Here is a 24,047-nt window from a genome sequence, read left to right as displayed (position 1 = left end):
GACCCCCCGCTAGGTCTTTCAGAAGTTGTTTTCAGCCTCTGAAGCTAAATGGAAATGTGTTTGCACCGGTGACACACAGAACACAGAATGTAAACATCAGACCTCTGTGGATATTGAGAAGTTGTCAGATTTGAATAATAATTTATATGTAGCCCGTAAAACTTGGTTATATTTGGCAGGGGTTTTGTTCGTCTATACTCTATAGCTTTTATTTTCACTCCTGTTGATTAAAAGTAGATCACAAGAGCACAACAGTACGGCAGATTTTTTGGCAGAGGTCTTCAAAACGCTCCCACACTCATATAGGAGGAATAATTATCGACTCAGTTGTCCTCAGTCAATTTTTGGCTTTACATTTTGTATTAGATAAAAAGAATCAGCTTGCATGCAGTCCAACCCCCGGGAAAATCCTTTAAAGTGTCACTGAACTTTCAATAACTTTTCATATGTCAAAGTAAGATATCAAAGGTTTTGATCAGTGGGGGTCTGACTGATGAGACCGCTCAAATGAGGAGAGAAGTGCTCTCACAGCATGCTCTCTCTTTTGGCTTCAGGAATCGGGCTCAATAGAAGTCTATGGGCTGGTCTTGGGTTTGTCTCCAGCAGTTAGGAAAGAGAGCGCGCTATGTGAGTGCTTCTCTCTCCTTGTTCTAACGATTGCTTGGTGTATCAGCACTTAGTCCCCCACCGATCTAAGGGCCAGTCATGGCTTTGTCTCCTGCAGTTAGGAGAGAGAGCGTGCTATGTGAGCGCTTGTCTCTCCTCGTTCTAGCAATCAGTCGGTTTATCAGCACTTAGATCCCCATGATCTATGGGCCAGTCTTGGCTTTGTCTCCTGCAATTTGGGAAGAGAGCGTGCTATGTGAGCGCTTCTCTCTCCTCGTTCTAGCAATCAGTCGGTTTATCAGCACTTAGATCCCCATGATCCATGGGCCAGTCATTGGCTTTGTCTCCTGCAATTTGGGAAGAGAGCGTGCTATGTGAGCGCTTCTCTCTCCTCGTTCTAGCAATCAGTCGGTGCATCAGCACTTAGATCCCCACGATCCATGGGCCGGTCTTGGCTTTGTCTCCTGCAGTTAGGAGAGAGAGCGTGCTATGTGAGCACTTCTGTCTCCTCGTTCTAGTGATCGGTCCATGTATCAACGCTCAAACTCCCGCTGATCTATGGGCCGGTCTTGGCTTTGTCTCCAGCAGTTAGGAAAGAGAGCGTGCTATGTGAGTGAGGAGAGAAGTGCTCTCACAGCATGCTCTCTCTTTTGGCTTCAGGAATCGGGCTCAATAGAAGTCTATGGGCTGGTCTTGGGTTTGTCTCCAGCAGTTAGGAAAGAGAGCGCGCTATGTGAGTGCTTCTCTCTCCTTGTTCTAACGATTGCTTGGTGTATCAGCACTTAGTCCCCCACCGATCTAAGGGCCAGTCATGGCTTTGTCTCCTGCAGTTAGGAGAGAGAGCGTGCTATGTGAGCGCTTGTCTCTCCTCGTTCTAGCAATCAGTCGGTTTATCAGCACTTAGATCCCCATGATCTATGGGCCAGTCTTGGCTTTGTCTCCTGCAATTTGGGAAGAGAGCGTGCTATGTGAGCGCTTCTCTCTCCTCGTTCTAGCAATCAGTCGGTTTATCAGCACTTAGATCCCCATGATCCATGGGCCAGTCATTGGCTTTGTCTCCTGCAATTTGGGAAGAGAGCGTGCTATGTGAGCGCTTCTCTCTCCTCGTTCTAGCAAACCGACTGATTGCTAGAACGAGGAGAGAGAAGCGCTCACATAGCACGCTCTCTTCCCAAATTGCAGGAGACAAAGCCAAGACTGGCCCATAGATCATGCTTCTCTCTCCTTGTTTTAGCTATCAGTCGGTGTATCAGCACTCAGATCCCTACCAATCAAAACCTTTGATGTTTGGCTATGACCTATCAAATTTTTTTTTTCAAGGTGACACTTTAAATCTTTCAAAGGGATGGTATCAAACTTTAGATCTGTGTTTTTACCTAATGTCTTAAAAAAAACATGATCTACAATCCTAATATCAAAATACCGAATATAACATTTGATTGGAAATTGGTCATTACAGACTCAAGATACACATAAGGGGTTAAACACTAATGGATGCCGTCGCCCATCACACATCATGCTGTCCAGCTTACATAATCTGAGTTTGGGGAAGCATTTAGCTGAAAAGGACATTTGGAATCACTTTAGTCACCAGTAGAGGGAGCTGACGACATACTGTTGAGACGATAGTATGCAGTAAGCTTCCAGGCTCCCTCTAGTGGTGACTGAAGGTACTTAGGATGTGGAAGGCAGCTTGACCATCAGTTCCGTCCACCCTGTGCCCTGTGGGAATGCCCTGGTCTACCTCTATGCCAAAAATGTATTTGAGAGGTGCGTATTAAACTCAGAGCTTCACAGTATAAAGTTCCTGATACTCCATGAATATCAATGGAGAATGATATTTCTTCTATTACACGTTCATACATTTTGTACTTTTATTTCTTTAACACATTTTGATCAGGTTAGGCAATATCTTACATTTTCTTTTCTTTTTTCTTACCTTCCGAACAATCCTGCCCACTGTAACCCTCCTCGCACTCACAGACACCATCCTGGCATTGCCCTCGCCCACTGCAGGCATTCACACACCACATGCGCCCGCAGTCCTCTCCGGCATAACCATCTTGGCAAACGCAGGTCCCATTGGCACAACGTCCTTTTCTCAAACAGTCACCTGGGCAGCGGATCTCTGTACAGCCGATACCGGTGTATGGTTCTTGGCAGACGCACTGCCCGTCTTGACAGTGCCCATGTGGGCTGCACTCCTCAGGGCATAACAGATCTGTGCACCACTCCCCTGTGTAATCCGGCTCACACACGCAGATGCCCTCTATGCAGGTACCTCTTCCAGAGCAGCCTAGGGGACACAGAGGTTCCGAACAGTTTTCACCTCCCCAACCTTGGCTGCATACGCAGGAGTCCAGACTATAGTTTCCATGTCCACTGCAGGGAGGTGCAAATTCAGTGAGACCTGTAATGATGGGGAAATAAATCCTCTTTAGTCACCATATTAGAACAACAAGAAAAATATTTTATACAGCGGCATACGCAGAACGGAGGGGCCTATAATAAAGATCAATCCGACCCTCATTATGGGGCTGGATTTTGAAACTCAGGACAGAAGAACCTTATCCACCTCTCCCAATGCATCAGAACGGCACACACAGAAAGATACATTTGTTGAAACTTGTAGACATGTTTTAGATACTTTTCCTTTCACTATCTCATTCCATTTTTTACACCATCTCTCTGGGTTGTCCCATCTCTCTGTTTCTATGGTGAGATGGGACTAAGCGCTGGCCGCAGGTGGCCAGGTTTACGGAATTGGCTGAATGGGCCAGTGCTCCGCCGTTTCCGTAACTCCCATTGTAGTGGACTGAAGCCATTCAAACGGCTCCTGGAGTTACGGAAGCAGCATAGCTTGTTCCACCAGGCTGTTAGCTCCCATTTGCTACAATGAAAGTTATTGGAACAGTGGAGCACTGGCACGTTCAACTGTTTCCGTAAAATCGGCCCCTGGGGCCAGCGCTTATTGCCATGGAAATGGCTAGATGGGGCAACTCCTTTCGCAAATATGGCGAGGTTAAAAGGGTAAAAATGTCTAAAAAGCAAATCTCCAAATCTGACCTAATATCTTCAAGAATCTAGGTAGATTGCATCCTATTTTATCTCATGCTTACATTGATAGTACATTGATGAATGAACCTCAGGAACAAAACAGATTAAGGCCTCTTGCACACGAACGTTGTGCATCCTTTCCGTGTATTGGGGACCGTAATTTGCGGTCCCCAATGCACGGGCAACGTCCGTGCGGCGGCCGGGACGGATTGAGACCCATTCAACTTGAATGGGTCCATGATCCGTCCGCACCGCAAAAAAATAGAATGAGTTCTATTTTTTTGCGGTGCGGAAGCACGGACAGAAACACCACGGAAGCACTCCGTAGTGCTTCCGTGGGGTTTCCGATCCGTGATTCCGGTCCGCATCTCCGCGATTGCGGACCCATTCAAGTGATGCGGAGTGCACACTTTGGGCAGGTGCCCGTGCATTGCAGACCCACCCTATGTGGCCCGCAATACGCGTGCAAGAGGCCTAAGGGAGTTTTCTGTTTGCATCATTTTTTTTTTTAAATAATAATTTATGAAAGTTACTGTCATTTCTTAATTCCAGTTGCTCTGAGATGTGTATTTTCTGCTGCAGCTATTTTCCTATCACAGACCACGGGCCTGTCCTTCCTGCTGCAGCCTGACCCCCCCCCCCCCCTCCCTATCAAAGGTCAGGGGGCAGGTCTTTTCTGCAGCATCTCTCTCCCTGTAACTGTCATAACTTCTAATAGTAGATGCAGCTGATGGACGGAACTGAGCATGTGCGACCACCTCAGCAAGGTTACACAGCAGGTGGCGCAGTGGCTGCACAGAATATTTATTTACATGCAAGCACAAAAGTATTCAGGGCTAGGCACTGGCTTGAAAAACAGAATATTTTTCGTGGGCCGACCAGAATTTTTCTTTTTTCTGGACAACTAAATAGTCCCAATAGTAAATCTGTCTAGAGATTCATTTACATAAGAAAACACGCCCACTTTCAGAAAACTGGCGAGCATAGTGCAGAGCAGAAAAAAGTCGCAAATTTGTGCGCAGTTTTAGCGTTTGGGACTTTTTTGGGGACTTTTTCACTCCATTACTCTGACCTGAGCTAATGATAAATCTGGCCCATTGACTATTTTTACGGACTGTCGAGAAATTTCTGGACGGTTGGCAACCCTGGCCAACCCTGTTAAGATACATACAGTACAGACCAAAAGTTTGGACACACCTTCTCATTCAAAGAGTTTTCTTTATTTTCATGACTATGAAGGCATCAGAACTATGAATTAACACATGTGGAATTATATACATAACAAACAAGTGTGAAACAACTGAAAATATGTCATATTCTAGGTTCTTCAAAGTAGCCACCTTTTGCTTTGATTACTGCTTTGCACACTCTTGGCATTCTCTTGATGAGCTTCAAGAGGTAGTCCCCTGAAATGGTCTTCCAACAGTCTTGAAGGAGTTCCCAGAGATGCTTAGCACTTGTTGGCCCTTTTGCCTTCACTCTGCGGGCCAGCTCACCCCAAACCATCTCAATTGGGTTCAGGTCCGGTGACTGTGGAGGCCAGGTCATCTGGCGCAGCACCCCATCACTCTCCTTCATGGTCAAATAGCCCTTACTTTCAAAGTTTTCCCAATTTTTCGGCTGACTGACTGACCTTTATTTCTTAAAGTAATGATGGCCACTCGTTTTTCTTTACTTAGCTCCTTTTTTCTTGCCATAATACAAATTCTAACAGTCTATTCAGTAGGGCTATTAGCTGTGTATCCACCTGACTTCTCCTCAACGCCACTGATGGTTCCAACCCCATTTATAAGGCAAGAAATCCCACTTATTAAACCTGACAGGGCACACCTGTGAAGTGAAAACCATTTTTAGGGGACTACCTCTTGAAGCTCATGAAGAGAATGCCAAGAGTGTGCAAAGCAGTAATCAAAGCAAAAGGTGGCTACTTTGAAGAACCTAGAATATGACATATTTTCAGTTGTTTCACACTTGTTTGTTATGTATATAATTCCACATGTGTTAATTCATAGTTTTGATGCCTTCAGTGTGAATCTTCAATTTTCATAGTCATGAAAATAAAGAAAACTCTTTGAATGAGAAGGTGTGTCCAAACTTTTGGTCTGTACTGTATGTATAGAGTAGGTATACATACATTTTTTTAGCGTTTTATTAGACGTCTCCAGATTGTTTGACCCGTAGGGTATTATACTAATTGCCTGTTTCTTTCATGCATCTATGACATCGTAATCAAAGAATTCACATCCTATCATTCCTCCGTGTTTGCCCTTTCATTGCCTCGTGCATTGATTCTTCTCTGCGCTACTTCATCCTCTCCTCTTTGCCTGGAATGTTCATCAATATATCCGACTGTTACTTCCTTTGCTACTTAACAAACCACTTTTTCCCACTGACCACTGCATCGACCTGCCAACCTTCTGCTCAGAGACCTGTGTGTAATAAGATTGCCGAGGCTCCATCCTTCATAAATACTTGTCAGAGAACTATTAATTAGGCATGGCTGTATTCCTGCACTCTCCTACCTAGCAGAGCTCTCCTGGGTGCCTTCTAAGCAATTTCCTACGTTGGTTGCTGTCTTTATGTAAATGTAGCTACCAATCTGTACTACGCATCCATCATCCTTTCATTAGAGATTTACGCTGTCTCACAACTTTGCTCTAAGAGCAGAATTTGACCCAATGTGCTACCTCTGTTTTCCTGAACCTCAAGAAATGAATCTACAATCACGTAGGGGTTTGGACGTTCTCCAAGTAACAAGTGTCTCACCTCCAGTTACATGAACAAACACAAACAAAATGGCGCTGGGAATATGATACCTACTGCAAACAGTGTATTCCTATAAAGTAAAGAGTTGTCGCTAGCCTGTTGTAATCCAGCTGAAGGCTGTGAGTATGCTGAGAGTTGCAGTTCTGAAACATACAGAGAGCCTCCAAGCTGGTATTAAATGTTATTTTAATATAATTCAGCATGGGAAAACGAGTTACTTGACTTCTGTTAGAAAAATGCTCCGCTTGTGGGATATTTTCTCTTTAATTTACATTACAATGGCGCCCCCTGGTGTTTAATCTCTATAGCAATGTGCACGTCCACCTGCTGAGGTGGACGCACATGCTCAATTTCATCCTTCAACTGCCACCAGCCCTATCTTAGAAACTGTGACTTACAGTGAAGGAGCTGCTGCAGAAAGGATACCCCTCTCAAGAAAGGTCTTGCCCTCGTAGAAAGGACACTCTCCCTGAGAAAGGACATGCCCCCAAAGCTTCCCTGAGCTGACAACCAAGAGACAATCTAGCAGAGGAATTGGATCAATGAATGGGGTGATCTCTGGATCCATGTGAGCTACACGGCTGGTTCAGGCTTTGTTAGAAAGCGATAGTCATGTACTATACGCTGTCTGATTTTCATGTTTTACATCACTCAAGGCATAACCACCTTTAAGTACAGCTTCAGCGTTCCATGCTGAGATTGTCTATTAGTGTCTTGAATTTTTAAAAGGTGAATCTGGTGAATCTTCATTAATGCATACTAAGACTAAAGAAGATTTAAAAAAAAGGATGCATTAAAAAAGGGTCTCTCTCTAACTGTGTATTGGGTCTCTCTATACTGCATATAATATACTGTATATATGTATTATTATTATGTATTTATATTATTATATATTTATTAAGTGTTATGTACAGTATATATTGTATGTAACAAGCTCCCCCTAGTGGTGGCTTCATACAGAACTCTATCTTTGCCTGTAGGATATCATCTTGATTGTTAGAAACAGCAAACTTTGCTTTGCATTATTTAAAAAAGTGTATGCTTTAAAAGGTATTGTGTCATAAGAAAACGATCTATTGTTTAAATCATGTTTTTATGTTAAACTATTTTTAAACCTTTTTTGTAAATTTGTGTTTTAATTTCCCAATTCGCTAACTACGTATTACACAGATACCTAAAACTGTGCAATTTTCACGCTGGCCACTAAGTCTAATAACACGTTGAGACTTCCTGTTCTGTGCAGGTAATTTTTTAGTAACCATCTCATAATTATCAGGATTACAATGACAGGTATCATTTGGATGTATTTCTGGAGTGTAATAATATTACAGGCTATGGCTACTAGAGAGGGGTCGTTGATCCAGGGAGTTATTCTGATTGCCTGATTGGAGTCGGGAAGGATTTTTTTCCCCCCTAAAGTGGAGAAAATTGGCTTCTACATGACAGTTTTTTTTTTTGCCTTCCTCTGGATCAACTTGCAGGATAACAGACCGAACAGGCCTTATGTACTATGTTACTATTTCTGTATTGATAACACAAGATCTATATTTTACAATAGGCGATATCACAGCTTATCTACTCCTTCCTGACTTCTCCACAGGTCACAGATAATGCATAAAAACTCTCCCATAGAAGTCAGGGAGGTCCCTCCTACCTATTGTGTCTATGCAGGGGCAGATTGGGAACTTAAAGAGGACCTTTCACCGATCCTGACATCGTGAACTAAGTATCATGACATATACAGCGGCGCCCAGGGATCTCACTGTACTTACTATTATCCCTGGGCGCCGCTCCGTTCTCCCGTTATGTCCTCCGGTATGTTCGGGGACTTGGTTATAGTAGGCGGAGACTTAGGGGACTTGGTTATAGTAGGCGGAGTCTGCCCTTGTTCTGCTGGGCGTCTCCTTCTCCTAGGCTGTAGCGCTGGCCAATCGCAGCGCAGAGCTCACAGCCTGGGAAGTTTTTTTCTCTCAGGCTGTGAGCTGTGCGCTGCGATTGGCCAGCGCTACAGCCTAGGAGAGGGAGATGCCCAGCAGAACAAGGGCAGACTCCGCCTACTATAACCAAGTCCCAGAACATACCGGAGGACATAACGGGAGAACGGAGCGGCGGCCAGGGATAATAGTAAGTGCAGTGAGATCCCTGGGTGCCGCTGTATATGTTATGATACTTAGTTCACAATGTCAGGATCGGTGAAAGGTCCTCTTTAAAGTGGCCCTGGAAAAAAACTAAAAATATCCCCATGTTGTAGGTGGGTCCAAATTGACAGAAGACAGGACAAAACAAGTAGGCAGGGATAACTGAAGTAGGCAGTGCCTGCAATACCATAGTGCAGCACAGAAAACCTCCCCAGCAGAATAAAATACCACTGGGCAACACAAAATACTGCCGCCCCAACCACAGTATTCAGTTGTATAACAGTTGAGTTCAGGAGGGCACCTGTGGCCGTTGAGCATCAGATCACCAATCCGTCCCTGTGTCTATGGCAGCTTCTCTCAAACAACCGCCAGCCATGACATATTATTAGGTCTAGTGGCCAGTGTTAAAACTGCACAGGATTTCTTTCTTTAAAAATATAAATATGGATATGGAAAATAAAAAAATAAAAATTACCAAAAATTAGACTAAAAAATGTTTAACATAAAAACGTCTCTTAAACAATAAGTCATTTTACAATGACAAGTTCTCTAGGGAACCTATGTCTACTACTAACACCATGGGCCGGCCAATTCCAGGCAAGTAGTAGTCCTCAGTGAGTTACGGCATGTTTAGCAACAGTTTAGTGCAGCAGAAATCTTGTAACGTCTAGATTTTCTAAAATAAATGGATGTTATTAAGTAACAGGAATGGTATACATATTGAGCTCTCACTGGGGAGAACACAGCTAATGGATTGTGGGCTGTGCGGCACTGAGCCGTAGATGTGTTGCACACAACTGGATCCTTCGTGAACAATGCATCAGCTCAGAGAACTGGATAAGTATCTGGTTTATGTAAGAGCTGTTGAGTGAATGTGCGGTGAAGACAGATTTACTGTAATGTCTCTTCTCTCTAGCATCATACAATGGCAACCTATGATCGAATCAAAAAACACCTGACACCTGAAACATACTATATAGTTAAGTCAGATGTCAGCTAAAGTTTTCTGTTGCGCTGCCTCAGTTGCTCTTCTCTTCTTGTGTGTGTGATTGCAATCATTCATATATAGAGTTTAAAGGGGACCTATCAACAGGAAACGGCAGCACATTCTGCAGGCAGAATGTTATAGAGCAGGTGAAGCTGAGCAGATTAATATATGCAGTGCTTTGCAAAAGTTTTAGGTGGGTATGGCCCCCACAGAGCCTGATCTCAACATCATCCAGTCTCCCTGGGATTACATGAAGAGACAGAAGGATTTGAGCAAGCCTGCATCCAGAGAATCTGTGGTTGGTTCTAAAAGATGTTTTGGAACAACCTCCGAGTTTCTTCAAAAACTGTGTGCAAGTCTACCTAGAGGAACTGATGTGGAAGGCAAAGGGTAGTCACACCAAATTTTGATTTGATTTTGATTTCTCTTTAATTCATTAACATTGTATTTTGTTACTTGATAAAAATAAACTTTTAACACTTCTACTTTTTAAACCATTCTTATGTTGCAGCATTTTTCTCCACACCTGTCTAAAACTTTTCTATAGTTTTATGGGAAAAGATTCAGCAAAACCTGCAGTTTATTCAGTTATATGTCCACTTTTTCTGAGGTCAGTAGCCATGTGTGCCGTCTTCTCAGTGACTAGCCACTATCTATGTATATACACTTACACAACGAGCTAAAGCTGGATTTACACAGGCCGACTGAGCGGCCAATTGTCGGGCGGAAAGTAAGTTTTCCGTCCCGACAGTCAGCTGCTCGTTCAGTGAAGAAGATATACATGCAGCGATCTACTTCACTGTATGAGGACGAGGGATCACTATTGCGGTCCCTAGTCCTCATACAGAATCATGGTTTCTGGGCAGGAGATTGCTGTTTAGACCACATGATCTGCTGCCTAGAAGCCATGATTGGTGGTGCCTGCATGAACAACAGGATCACCCGATGAACGAGCATTTCACTCGCACATTGCACATTTACATAGCCAGATTGTCGGAAACGACCATTCACAGGAACAGTTGTTCCTGAAAATCTGCTGATTCTCTGGCTGTGTAGATGCACTTTAAGAAAGAGCAAAGATGTTATGAATCAATTGCAAGTTTTAATGAAACAGCATAGAGCAGAAGCTAATTCTATTTATGCACAAAATATTTGTAGTACCTGATTCCTAAAAATGTAGAAAAACAACTTTGTTTCCAGCTCAGTGCATGAGAAGTGATGTAGACCTGCTCTTAGGCCCCTTTCACACTTGCGTTGTCCGGATCCGTCGTGCACTCCATTTGCCGGAGGTGCCCGCCGGATCCGGAAAAACGCAAGTGAACTGAAAGCATTTGAAGACGGATCCGTCTTCAAAATGCGTTCAGTATTACTATGGCACCCAGGATGCTATTAAAGTCCTGGTTGCCATAGTAGTAGTGGGGAGCGGGGGAGCGGTATACTTACAGTCCGTGCGGCTCCCCGGGCGCTCCAGAATGACGTCAGAGCGCCCCATGCGCATGGATGACGTGTCCATGTGATCACGTGATCCATGCGCTTGGGACGCCCTGACGTCGCTCTGGAGCGCCCGGGGAGCCGCACGGACGGTAAGTATACTGCTCCCCCGCTCCCCACTACACTTTACCATGGCTGCCAGGACTTTAGCGTCCTTGCAGCCATGGTAACCATTCAGAAAAAGCTAAACGTCAGATCCGGCAATGCGCCGAAACGACGTTTAGCTTAAGGCCGGATCCAGATTAATGCCTTTCAATGGGCATTAATTCCGGAACCGGCCTTGCGGCAAGTGTTCAGGATTTTTGGCCAGAGCAAAAAGCGCAGCATGCTGCGGTATTTTCTCCGGCCCAAAAACGTTCCGGTCCGGAACTGAAGACATTCTGATGCATCCTGAACGGATTTCTCTCCATTCAGAATGCATTAGGATAAAACTGATCAGGATTCTTCCGGCATAGAGCCCCCGACGACGGAACTCTATGCCGGAAGAAAAGAACGCAAGTGTGAAAGAGCCCTTAGTCAGGAGGATGCTGCAGCCAGTCGATGCCCTCAGTGGTCATATGTACAATTGCTTTTGATGTGCAGTTCTTGCACACATGACAACTGAGACGAGTACAGATGGCCTTGTGGTTCACTCTGCGGTTTTTGCGCGGCGAACTTTGCATGTTTGCGATTCGCCGAACATGCGAACATATGGTAATGTCCACCGGCGCCATATTATTTTGCATTGTGCCGAACTTTGACCCATGACACATCCATCAGGTGGGACAGGACAGCCAATTGAGACGTTTTAGCACATGGACACACCCCCACCCTATCACAGAACCCGATCTAGCAGACATTTTACATTCTGTGTTTTGCCAGTGTAGGGAGAGGTTGCTTTGTGGAGCAGGGACAGGCTGTTAGGGACACCAAACGCTAGCTAATAGGGCCACAAAAGTCCTTTTAAGGACTGGTATAGATGCGCTATTGATAGGTGTGATATACTGAGGGGTGTGATATACTTATAATATACTTTCTAACATAGAAAGTATATTATAGTGCATTTGTATTGTGCAGCAGTTGTGCGCGGTTCTGCTGCAATACTGCAGCTATACAGAGGGACAAACGCTATTGGAACAACTAAATGCAATGGGTGTGATATACCTGTTGCCACAAAAAAAACTGATTGAGGGGTGTGATATACCTATAATATACTTTCTAACATAGAAAGTATATAGTGCATTTGTATTGTGCAGCAGTTGTGTGCGGTTCTGCTGCGATACCGCAGCTATATAGATGGACAAGCGCTATTGGAACAACTATTTGCAACAAGTGTGATATACCTGTTGCCCCCAAAAAAACTGATTGAGGAGTGTGATATACCTTCTTCCACAAAACACTGATTGAAGGGTGTGATATACCTTCTTCCACAAAATACTGATTGATATAACTGTTGTGGCAAAAAATAATAATTGAGGGGTGTGATATACCTGCTTCCACAAAATACTGATTAAGGGGTTCGATATACCTGCAACCATTAAATATTGATTAAGAGGTGCGATATACCTGCTTCCACAAAATACTGATTAAGGGGTTTGATATACCTACTTCCACAAAATATTGATTGAGGCCTGTGATATACCTGCTTCCACAAAATACAGATTAAGGGGATTTATAAACCTGCTTCCACAAAATACTGATTAAGGGGTGCGATATACCTTCTTCCGCAAGATACCAATTAAGGGGATTGATATATCTGCTTCCACCAAATATTTATTGAGGCCTGCGAGATACCTGCTTCCACAAAATACTGATTGAGGGCTGCAATATACCTGCTTCCACAAAATATGATTAAGGGGTTCGATATACCTGTTTCCTCTAAATATTGATTGAGGCCTGAGAGATACCTGTTTCCACCAAATATTGATTGAGGCCTGCGAGATACCTGCTTCCACAAAATAATGTCTAAGGGGTTTGATATATCTGCTTCCACAAAATATTGATTGAGGCCTGCAATATACCTGCTTCAACAAAATACTAATTTAGGGGATTGATATACCTGCTTCCACAAAATACTGATTGAGGGGATTGATATAACTGCTTCCACCAAATATTGATTGAGGCCTGCGAGATACCTGCTTCCACAAAATACTGATTGAGGGCTGCGATATACCTGTTTCCACAAAATACTGATTAAGGGGATTGATATACCTGCTTCCACCAAATATTGATTGAGGCCTGTGATATACCTGCTTCCACAAAAAAATACTGATTGAGGGCTGCGATATACCTGCTTCCACAAAATACTGATTAAGGGGATTGATATACCTGCTTCCACCAAATATTGATTGAGGCCTGCGATATACCTGCTTCTACAAAATACTGATTAAGGGGATTGATATACCTGCTTCCACAAATACTGCTCTTCTCTAAGGACTTAGGCACAGGGTCATTTTGAAAATGACAGGTGCACCAGGCCGGAGCCTAAGAGGGAAGTTGGAGAAGGCGTGTGCGGTTGGAGGAACAGGAGGCAGGAATGGCTGCCACCCAGCGGTCTGACGACAGTACCCAGATCAGCCCAAGGAGGGCGGTCACATGGGTGCCCACAAGAGAGGAAGAGGAGGGGAGTTCAGAGGGAGAGACAGAGCAGCAGATAGGGAGGAAAAGGAGGAGAAGCAGGCAGAATTTACAGTGCACAGGAGGCAAAAAGCAGACTGCAAATGTATCTGGAGCAAGCCATCCACCATGCACGGTCACTTCTGGCGCTCCCAAGACGCCGGCACATGGCTCCGCAGTGTGGGCTTTTTTTTTTTAACGCGTCAGCTGCTGACAATAGTGTTGCCATCTGCAGCCTGTGCTGTCAACGCATAAGTCGCAAAAAGCCCAGCACTTACCTAGGGACGACCACCTTAAGAAGGCACCTGGCCTCCCATCACCGAGCCCAGTGGGAGCAACGCCATCAGAACCCACAAAGCCATACTCCTTCTCCTCCTTCTCCTCTCTCCTCCCTTTTGTCCTTCCCTCCACTTTCCACCATGCCATCGTCACGTTCTTCTGGCAGAAGGCAGGCTTCCGTGGCCCAAATGTCCGAGAGTAAAAAGTTGATGACGCCGGTTAACCCTCTTGCCCAATGGCTGACCGCTGTATGGAACTGCTAGCCCGTCAAATACTGCCATATAAACTGGTGGACTCGGAGGTCTTTAGAAAATTTGTGGCCATTGGCACACCGCAATGGAAAGTCCCAGAAGTAAATATTTCTCCCAGAAGGGCATCCAAGAGCTATATGGCCACGTTCAGCGGCAAGTGAATATATCTATGGCACACAATGTCGGTGCCAAGATACATCTGACCACAGACACGTGGTGTAGCAAACACGGGCAGGGAAGGTACATAAATTTACTGCCCACTGGGTGAATCTTTTGACGGCCGTCAGGCATGTAACCCGTGGCTCCCTTGTGGATTTGGTGTTACAGCCACGGATTGTATGCAGGCCTGCCTCTTCTTCTCCTCCTCCTACTCCATCCTCCGTCTCCTCCTCGGCTGACTCCTCCTTTTCCACTGCTACCGCATCTTCCGCTGTGCCCCCCAAGCTCCCCAGAACCAATTCGATGTGCCAGGTGAGACGCTGCCATGCTGTGCTGTGGCTATTGTGCCTGAAAGCCAAGATCCACATCGGTCCTGCACTGCTTTCAGCTCTGCGGTCACAGGCTTATCAGTGGCTAACCCTGCTCAATTTGACAGTTGGTAAAGTGGTGTACGACAAACTGATGAGCGCGCTGAGGCAGGGCAAATTGACACAAGTTCATGGCACACGTTCTGAACTTAGTTGTGTAGCGATTCGTTCCCAAATACCCCGGGGTCTAGGACGTCTTGCGGCAGGCCAGGAAAATCTCTGACCATTTTAGAAGATTTTACACTGACAATGGTTTGCCTTGCTGACTTTCAGCGGCGACACCACTTGCCCCTCAGACGTTTGATTTGTGACAGCCCGACGTCCGACACACTGGAACTCCACCTTGTATATGCTTGATAGGCTGCTCTAGCATCAACGTGCCGTTAACGACCACCTGTACGAACTCTGCAGCAGAACAGGCTCTAGGGAGCTTGGTTTCTTTTCCCGGCGCCAGTGGCTGCTGATGCGCGACACATGCAGACTTCTGCGGCCATTTGATGAGATCATCAAACTGGTCAGTTACAGCCAGGGCGCCATCAGTGACATCGTACTTTACACCTTCTTTCTGGAGCATGCATTGCGTCGTATCGTTGATCAAGCTGTCGAAGAGCAGGAGCTGGAAGATGAGGAAGTCACAATGCTGAATGTATTCCCAGGGGGGGCTTCTCCATCTGAGACAAGTCAGCAGGAGTCTGAAGAGGAGTCAGAGGAGGATGGTGCCTGTGGGAGGAAGAGTATGAGCAAGAAGAGCAGGCTTTGAGGGGGACTTTAATTTTTTCGGGGATCCCTGGTATTGTCTGTGGCTGGGGGGAGGAGACCGAGGACGACATTCTCCTGGGCGATGAGCAGGAGCCAGGGCGCTCCACCGCTTCCAATTTAGTGCAAATGGGGGCCTTTATGCTCCAGTGTTTGAAGAGACCCCCGTATAAAAAGCATAAAGGGCAAGGACCAGTACTGGGTGGCAACATACTTAAACCCCCGGTACAAACACAAAATGTCAGACATGTTACCAGCATCACAGAGGGCTGGCAGAATGCAGCATTTCCAGGCCTTGCTGCGAGAGATGCTACATTCTTCTGTTGCGGGCGCTAGCAGAGGAATTTCCACCCACAGCGAAAAAGGTGCGGGTACCAATCCTACTGCGCCTGCAAGAAGAGGGCGGTTTGAAGATGTGTTGGTCACTTTAGATATGAGATCATTCTTTCAGCCAACCCATCGACAGCCGCCCTCCGGATCCAGCCTCAGGGACTGCCTAGACTGACAGGTGTCCGACTACATCGGGTTAACGGCTGATGTGGACGCTCTGAGAAGCGAGGAACCCCTGGACTACTAGGTGTGCAGGCTTGACCTGTGGCCAGAGCTGGCACAATTTGGCATGGAACTTTTGGCTTGCCCCTCGTCGAGTGTCCTGTCCGAAAGGGCGTTCAGCGCAGCAGGGGGATCGTGACCGATAAGCGCACTCGCCTAGTTCACGACAGTGGACTACCTCACATTTCTAAAAATGAATGAGGCCTGGATTTCTGAGGAATTCAACACCTGTGACGACCACGTGTAATAAAATTTCCTCATGCCAGCCCACACATATCCGCCACCACCCAGAAAAAAGAATTGTCCTTGTCTTATGTATATACAGCGGCATAAAAGGCCTTTTCTGTCAGGTGAATGCCTAATTTTTGGGGCCTGTACTGGCCGACAGTAAAATTTGTATCCAGTGACCGCCTAATGTACCTCTAGCCACATCATCACAAGTTCTTTTCTGTCAGGTGAATGACACATTTTTGGGCCTGTAATGGCCGACAGTAAAATTTGTATCCAGTGACCGCCTAATGTACCTCCAGCCACATCATCACAACTTCTTTTCTGTCAGGTGAATGCCTAATTTTTTGGGCCTTTACTCCTGTGGCCTACAGTACAATTTGTATCCAGTGACCGCCTAATGTACCTGCAGCCACATCATCACAAGTTATTTTCTGTCAGGTGAATGCCTAATTTATGGGGCCTGTACTGGCCTACAGTAAAATTTGGATCCAGTGACCGCCTAATGTACCTCCAGCCACATCATCACAAGTTTTTTTCTGTCAGGTGAATGCCCAATTTTTTGGGCCTTTACTCCTGTGGCCTACAGTACAATTTGTATCCAGTGACCGCCTAATGTATCTGCAGCCACATCATCACTAGTGATGTCGCGAACATAAAATTTTCAGTTCGCGAACAGCGAACGCGAACTTCCGCAAATGTTCGCGAACTGGCGAACCGGGCGAACCGCCATAGACTTCAATAGACAGGCGAATTTTAAAACCCACAGGGACTCTTTCTGGCCACAATAGTGATGAGAAAGTTGTTTCAAGGGGTCTAACACCTGGACTGTGGCATGCCGGAGGGGGATCTATGGCAAAACTCCCATGGAAAATTACGTAGTGGACGCAGAGTCGGGTTTTAATCCATAAAGGGCATAAATCAACTAACATTCCTAAATTGTTTGGAATAACGTGCTTTAAAACATCCAGTGTGTGTATACGATCAGGTATGATGTTGTATCGATCAGGTAGTGTAAGGGTTACGCCCGCATCACAGACATTGACAGACCAAACTCCCCTTTTAATGCACCGCAAACAGTTCATTTGCACAACCGCAAACTCCCCATTTGCACAAGGTTGGATACCAAGCTAGCCACGTCCCGGTGATGTCATTGAAGGTTTCTTCCTCCACCCAGCCACGTACAACACCAAGGGTCCCCGAAAGGTCAATTGAATTGATTTTTCGAACGGGGAGATGGTTAAAAAAACGCTGGCTCCCTCCCCTTTGTTTTTATCCACGGTGACTGCGTCTGCGCCGTGCAATTTACTGTCACACCCGATATGAGTGGTATTTTCTGTAGTACTATTCTCATCAGTTTAATCCCTCTAACGTCCCCGACTCCCCAATCTGGGGGCCATTTATTAAACAGATTTTTCGGACGGGGAGATGGTTAAAAAAACGCTGGCTCCCTCCACTCTGTTTTAATCCACGGTGACTGCGTCTGCGCCGTGCAATTTACTGTCACACCCGATATGAGTGGTATTTTCTGTAGTACTATTCTCATCAGTTTAATCCCTCTAACGTCCCCAATCTGGGTGCCATTTATTTAATAGATTTTTCGAACGGGGAGATGGTTAAAAAAACGCTGGCTCCCTCCACTCTGTTTTAAACCACGGTGACTGCATCTGCGCCGTGCAATTTACTGTCACACCCGATATGAGTGGTATTTTCTGTAGTACTATTCTCATCAGTTTAATCCCTCTAACATCCCCAATCTGGGGGCCATTTATTAAATAGATTTTTTGAACGGGGAGATGGTTAAAAAAACGCTGGCTCCCTCCACCGATATGAGTGGTATTTTCTGTAGTATTATTCTCATCAGTTTAATCCCTGTTACGTCCCATATCAGGAATTGCCTTTTATGAAAAAAAATTTAGGCCGGGTACCTTCGACTGCCTTCACAGTGACAGACCAAACTCTCATACACTAAACTGAATTGATTTCAGGAACCGGGAGATGGAAAAAGCAGCTTGGTCGGTCCTCTTACTCCCAAATTGGGGCACTGCGCGTATCAGTGGTTGGCACTGGCAGTGGGCACACTACAGTCAGTGGAAGAGGGCCTGACACACACTGGCAGCAGGCAAGCAACTGAAATTACACTAAAGTGTAAAAATTAAATGCCTTATTTATCGGCAAGCTACTGTGCCACCCGGTATGAGTGGTTGGCACTGGCAGTGGGCACACTACAGTCAGTGGAAGAGGGCCTGACACACTGACTGGCAGCAGGCAAGCAACTGAATTTAGACTACTGTCTAAAAATTAAATGCCTTATTTATCGGCAAGCTACTGTGCCACCCGGTATCAGTGGTTGGCACTGGCAGTGGGCACACTACAGTCAGTGGAAGCGGGCCTGACACACACTGGCAGCAGGCAAGCAACTGAAATTACACTAAAGTGTAAAAATTAAATGCCTTATTTATCGACAAGCTACTGTGCCACCCGGTATCAGTGGTTGGCACTGGCAGTGGGCACACTACAGTCAGTGGAAGCGGGCCTGACACACACTGGCAGCAGGCAAGCAACTGAATTTAGACTACTGTCTAAAAATTAAATGCCTTATTTATCGGCAAGCTACTGTGCCACCCGGTATCAGTGGTTGGCACTGGCAGTGGGCACACTACAGTCAGTAGAAGCGGGCCTGACACACACTGGCAGCAGGCAAGCAACTGAAATTACACTAAAGTGTAAAAATTAAATGCCTTATTTATCGGCAAGCTACTGTGCCACCCGGTATGAGTGGTTGGCACTGGCAGTGGGCACACTACAGTCAGTGGAAGAGGGCCTGACACACTGACTGGCAGCAGGCAAGCAACTGAATTTAGACTACTGTCTAAAAATTAAATGCCTTACTTATCGGCAAGCTACTGTGCCACCCGGTATCAGTGGTTGGCACTGGCAGTGGGCACACTACAGTCAGTGGAAGCGGGCCTGACACACACTGGCAGCAGGCAAGCAACTGAATTTAGACTACTGTCTAAAAATTAAATGCCTTATTTATCGGCAAGCTACTGTGCCACCCGGTATCAGTGGTTGGCACTGGCAGTGGGCACACTACAGTCAGTTGAAGTCGGCCTGACACACACTAGCAGCAGGCAAGCAGCTGAAATTACACTAAAGTGTAAAAATTAAATGCCTTTTTTATGCAAAGTCCTGTGCCAGCCGGTATGAGTGGTGGGCACTGGCAGTGGGCACACTACAGTCAGTGGAAGTCAGCCTGACACACACTGGCAGGCAACTAACCTTAGATTAAAGTGTAAAAATTAAGTGCCTATTTTTTAAGCAAAGTCCTGTGCCACTCGGTATGACAGGGGTGGGCACTGGCAGTGGGCACACTACAGTCAGTTGAAGTCGGCCTGACACACACTAGCAGCAGGCAAGCAGCTGAAATTACACTAAAGTGTAAAAATTAAATGCCTTTTTTATGCAAAGTCCTGTGCCAGCCGGTATGAGTGGTGGGCACTGGCAGTGGGCACACTACAGTCAGTGGAAGTCAGCCTGACACACACTGGCAGGCAACTAACCTTAGATTAAAGTGTAAAAATTAAGTGCCTATTTTTTAAGCAAAGTCCTGTGCCACTCGGTATGACAGGGGTGGGCACTGGCAGTGGGCACACTACAGTCAGTTGAAGTCGGCCTGACACACACTAGCAGCAGGCAAGCAGCTGAAATTACATTAAAGTGTAAAAATTAAATGCCTTTTTTAAGCAAAGTCCTGTGCCAGCCGGTATGAGTGGTGGGCACTGGCAGTGGGCACACTACAGTCAGTGGAAGTCAGCCTGACACACACTGGCAGGCAACTAACCTTAGATTAAAGTGTAAAAATTAAGTGCCTATTTTTTAAGCAAAGTCCTGTGCCACTCGGGATGACAGGGGTGGGCACTGGCAGTGGGCACACTACAGTCAGTTGAAGTCGGCCTGACACACACTGGCAGGCAACTAACCTTAGATTAAAGTGTAAAAATGAAGTGCCTTTTTTTTAAGCAAAGTCCTGTGCCACACGGGATGACAGGGGTGGGCACTGGCAGTGGGCACACTACAGTCAGTTGAAGTCGGCCTGACACACACTAGCAGCAGGCAAGCAGCTGAAATTACACTAAAGTGTAAAAATTAAATGCCTTTTTTATGCAAAGTCCTGTGCCAGCCGGTATGAGTGGTGGGCACTGGCAGTGGGCACACTACAGTCAGTGGAAGTCAGCCTGACACACACTGGCAGGCAACTAACCTTAGATTAAAGTGTAAAAATTAAGTGCCTTTTTTTAAGCAAAGTCCTGTGCCACACGGAATGACAGGGGTGAGCACTGGCAGTGGGCACACTACAGTCTGTGGGCCTGCAGCTCCTCACACACAGGCAGGCCAGGCAACTGCAATATGTATATAAAGGAAAAAAAAAAAGCAGACTAATGTTGCAGCCCTAAAAAGGGCTTTTTGGGGTGCTGTCAGGACGCTGTCCTTACAGCAGAGATCAGATGAGTCTTTCAGGACTGGAGTGGACACTGAATTCACTAGCCTAGCTATCGATTTCCCAATTAAATCAGCAGCAGTTACAGTCTCCCTCCTCTCACTAAGACTGCAGCTTCAGAATGAATCTAAAATGGATGCTGTGCAGGAGGTGGGAGGGTCTGGGAGGGAGGGTATGCTGCTGATTGGCTGGAATGTGTCTGCTGACTGTGAGGTACAGGGTCAAAGTTTGCTCAATGATGATGTATAGGGGGCGGACCGAACATCGCATGTGTTCGCCCGGCAGAGGCGAACGCGAACAAGCTATGTTCGCCGGGAACTGTTCGCCGTCGGATAGTTCGGGCCATCTCTAATCATCACAAGTTATTTTCTGTCAGATGAATGCCTAATTTTTGGGGCTTGTACTGGCCTACAGAAAAATTTGTATCCAGTGACTGCCTAATGTACCTCCAGCCACATCATCACAAGTTTTTTTCTGTCAGGTGAATGCCTAATTTTTGGGGCCTGTACTCCAGTGGCCTACAGTATAATTTTTAGCCAGTGACCGCCTAATGTACCTCCAGCCACATCATGACAAGTTCTTTTCTGTCAGGTGAATGCCTAATTTTTGGGGCCTGTACTGGCCGACAGTAAAATTTGTATCCAGTGACCGCCTAATGTACCTCTAGCCACATTATCACAAGTTCTTTTCTGTCAGGTGAATGCCTAATTTTTGGGGCCTGTACTGGCCTACAGTAAAAAATGTATCCACAAGTTCTAAAAATAAATTAAACACATCTGCAAATGTGATACAACAAAAAATAAACAGTGCTCCCCTCTTCTTTCTTCGATCAAGCTCTAGTGCTCTGATGATCCTCCCAGTCTTTTTGTACAAGCGGACAGAATGTGACCGCTGCAGCCAATTTTTGACCTCAGCAGTCCCTTGCAGTACTTTACTGGCATCACCGCTCAATGCTGAACCGTAATGCCAGTACTGATTTTAACCCAAGACAAAAGGAGCACCGATGCTGGATGGCTGTGGCAAAAAAAGAGATGATTCACATTTTTTTTATATTTTATAACATTTACATTTTATTTTAATGATTGTAAATTGCTGTTTTTAGGTATTCTAATGGGAAGCGTCCATTGTAGTTTTTGTATGTGACCAAAAGTTTTTGAAAAACAAGCCAGTATGTCGAGAAGTGGATCTCAACAGAGTCAGAAGCCCAGTAAGAGAATATGTTTTTGATGATCTCCTTCTATTTCTTTCCTCTGCTGTATGATGAGAAGTTTCACCTTGTACTTGAAATTTTTGTATAAAAAACTCAATACAGCTCCATAAATCTTGTAATAGAGGTTAAAGCGAACCTAGCACCTCTACAGACATGTCTGTTTTAGTAACTACTTGGATTCTCCATGCAACAGTAATTCTAGAGTGTCTATTCTTATGACTCTATGTTGTGTGTGAAGTTTGTGAATGCATTGCCTGCTGGAGCGGACTGGGAACTGGAAACAGAATGAATAATAGAGGAATCGCACAACATGGAGTCATAAGAATAGATGTACCAGAATTGTTACAGCATAGAGGATGCAAGTAGTTACTAAAACAGATATGTCAGGAGAGGTGACAGTTCGTCTTTAAGATGGGATACCAAGAAAAAGTTCATACCTGTGGCCTCTGCATCTTGACATCCTCTCTCATTACATCGTTCCTGAAGTAACATCACCTCCCTCTCCAGAGCTTCAATCCTGCTCAGGAGATGCTGTACGGACTGTGGAGCTGTGTAGCACTGACATAACCTCTGTGGTACACGGATACTGTGTGTAAAGGTGATCTGGCTCCCAGCATCTGGTGTATTTTCTGTCTGTTGAGAAACCCAACTTGCATCTTCAGGAGATTCTGGTTCCATTGTGCATGGAAATCCAAGGGGGACATTGAAATTGTAGACATGATTAAAAACTAGAGGTTGGTGTCTAGTACTAGATGCTGTCAGATTCACCCCATCTCTGCCAGAAAGTTGAATCCCTGGTATCTGACTGGTGGTCACTTCAGCAAAGCACTTTGAGTGTCCCATTATACAAAGAAACACAATGAGGTGCACTCCAACCTGTAGTGGTCCAAGGGCGCTCCTTGCTCCATCGCTCCCCATCTTCTCCAGACGAGGATAACACAGCCAAGGACCAGGGGTCTGTCAACAAATGATGGAAATATATATTAGAATAAAGATTAATAGAGCCAATAACTATTCATGAAGAGTGTTATAATCATCCAGGTCATGGAATGTCTGGTAGCAGTAGCTCCAAAGTCAACTAGACTTGTTTAGAAACTTTGGAGATATTTTACAGTACAACTGATCCAAGTGGCTTCCTTAGGTAATCTTTTGGAAAAAGCTCCCCAGCGTTTGTACCCTTTATTATGCATAATTCAGATAGGATACATGATAAGTGTATGATTGCCAGGAGGGGAAGTTCTAGCTAGGATGGTGTGGAGTGTGGAAGTACCTCTAACTGCTCCTGCTCCAAGGGTCTTAAGGACTAGCTGGACATCCAATTCTCCTGTGAGACCACTACTCCAAAATGACTGCATGAATATGAAAACTCCAGAAAAGCTGCAGCGTTTACAGTAAGCAGAGTGACCAGCAAGCCACAGCTTTTTAGATCCTGCTGCAGGTGAGGGACTACAGTTCAGACACCCATCATCTAGATAAAATCCAGAAGAGACAAAGTGAAAACCTGTATTACGCAGTAGACATCTACATCCACAAGCTGCAGCTTATAGGGAGCAACAGATTGAGGGAGTACACTGTGACACTTCATCTCATCAGGGACACTACGACTTCCATCCTCTGCACCAGCTCCTCGGGGGCTCACTGCACATGATAGACCAGCTCTTACAGAAACACCAGTCTCGTGATTGTGTGGATCCTATCAGTAGGCTCTTCAGTAATCAGGCACATATCCTATCCTGTGTATGGAGGATAATTGTTAATTTTGGGAGACCCTTTAACTAGTACTGCATGCAGTAGAGCGCTAAATTATGAAGTACAATTTTTATTAGAAAGTATAAAGGACACATAGGACATCTCGCCTTTTTTGAATTCACTTCTAGTTTTTGGCTTCCAAAACTGCATCAGGAAACCTGAAAGTGTGGCTGAACCGATATGATCAGTTCAGAATAAAGAATATACTTCAATGTGTATTATAGATTCTTATATAATGACACTGCTACATATTATAGGCTGTTAGATGTTAGGTAGACAAGTACTGATGCACTGTAAAGTTCACTCATTAATAACATACTCTCTAGGAGAATGGAGAAGTACCTGTTACACCA

The 24,047-nt window shown here is 45.3% G+C and overlaps 1 protein-coding gene across 1 annotated transcript in view; it reads right to left on the bottom strand.

Annotated features, from left to right (window-relative positions):
* The window catches only part of TNR (tenascin R), a 203,017-nt gene extending 180,154 nt beyond the window's left edge, over window positions 1-22,863 (bottom strand). The window contains exons 1-2 of the mRNA XM_040407231.1: window positions 22,383-22,863; window positions 2,546-3,016 (exon numbers count right to left, since the gene is read on the bottom strand). Coding sequence (XP_040263165.1) covers window positions 2,546-3,016; window positions 22,383-22,863 — 952 coding nt within the window. The remainder of the gene's footprint in view (window positions 1-2,545; window positions 3,017-22,382) is intronic.
* Between the last annotated feature and the right edge of the window lie 1,184 nt (window positions 22,864-24,047).

This window comes from Bufo bufo, chromosome 9 (genome assembly GCF_905171765.1).
Source record: "Bufo bufo chromosome 9, aBufBuf1.1, whole genome shotgun sequence".
Taxonomy (NCBI): Eukaryota; Metazoa; Chordata; class Amphibia; order Anura; family Bufonidae; genus Bufo; species Bufo bufo.
The sequence above is the reverse complement of the archived record's forward strand: the minus strand, read 5'-3'. Positions and strand labels throughout refer to the sequence as shown.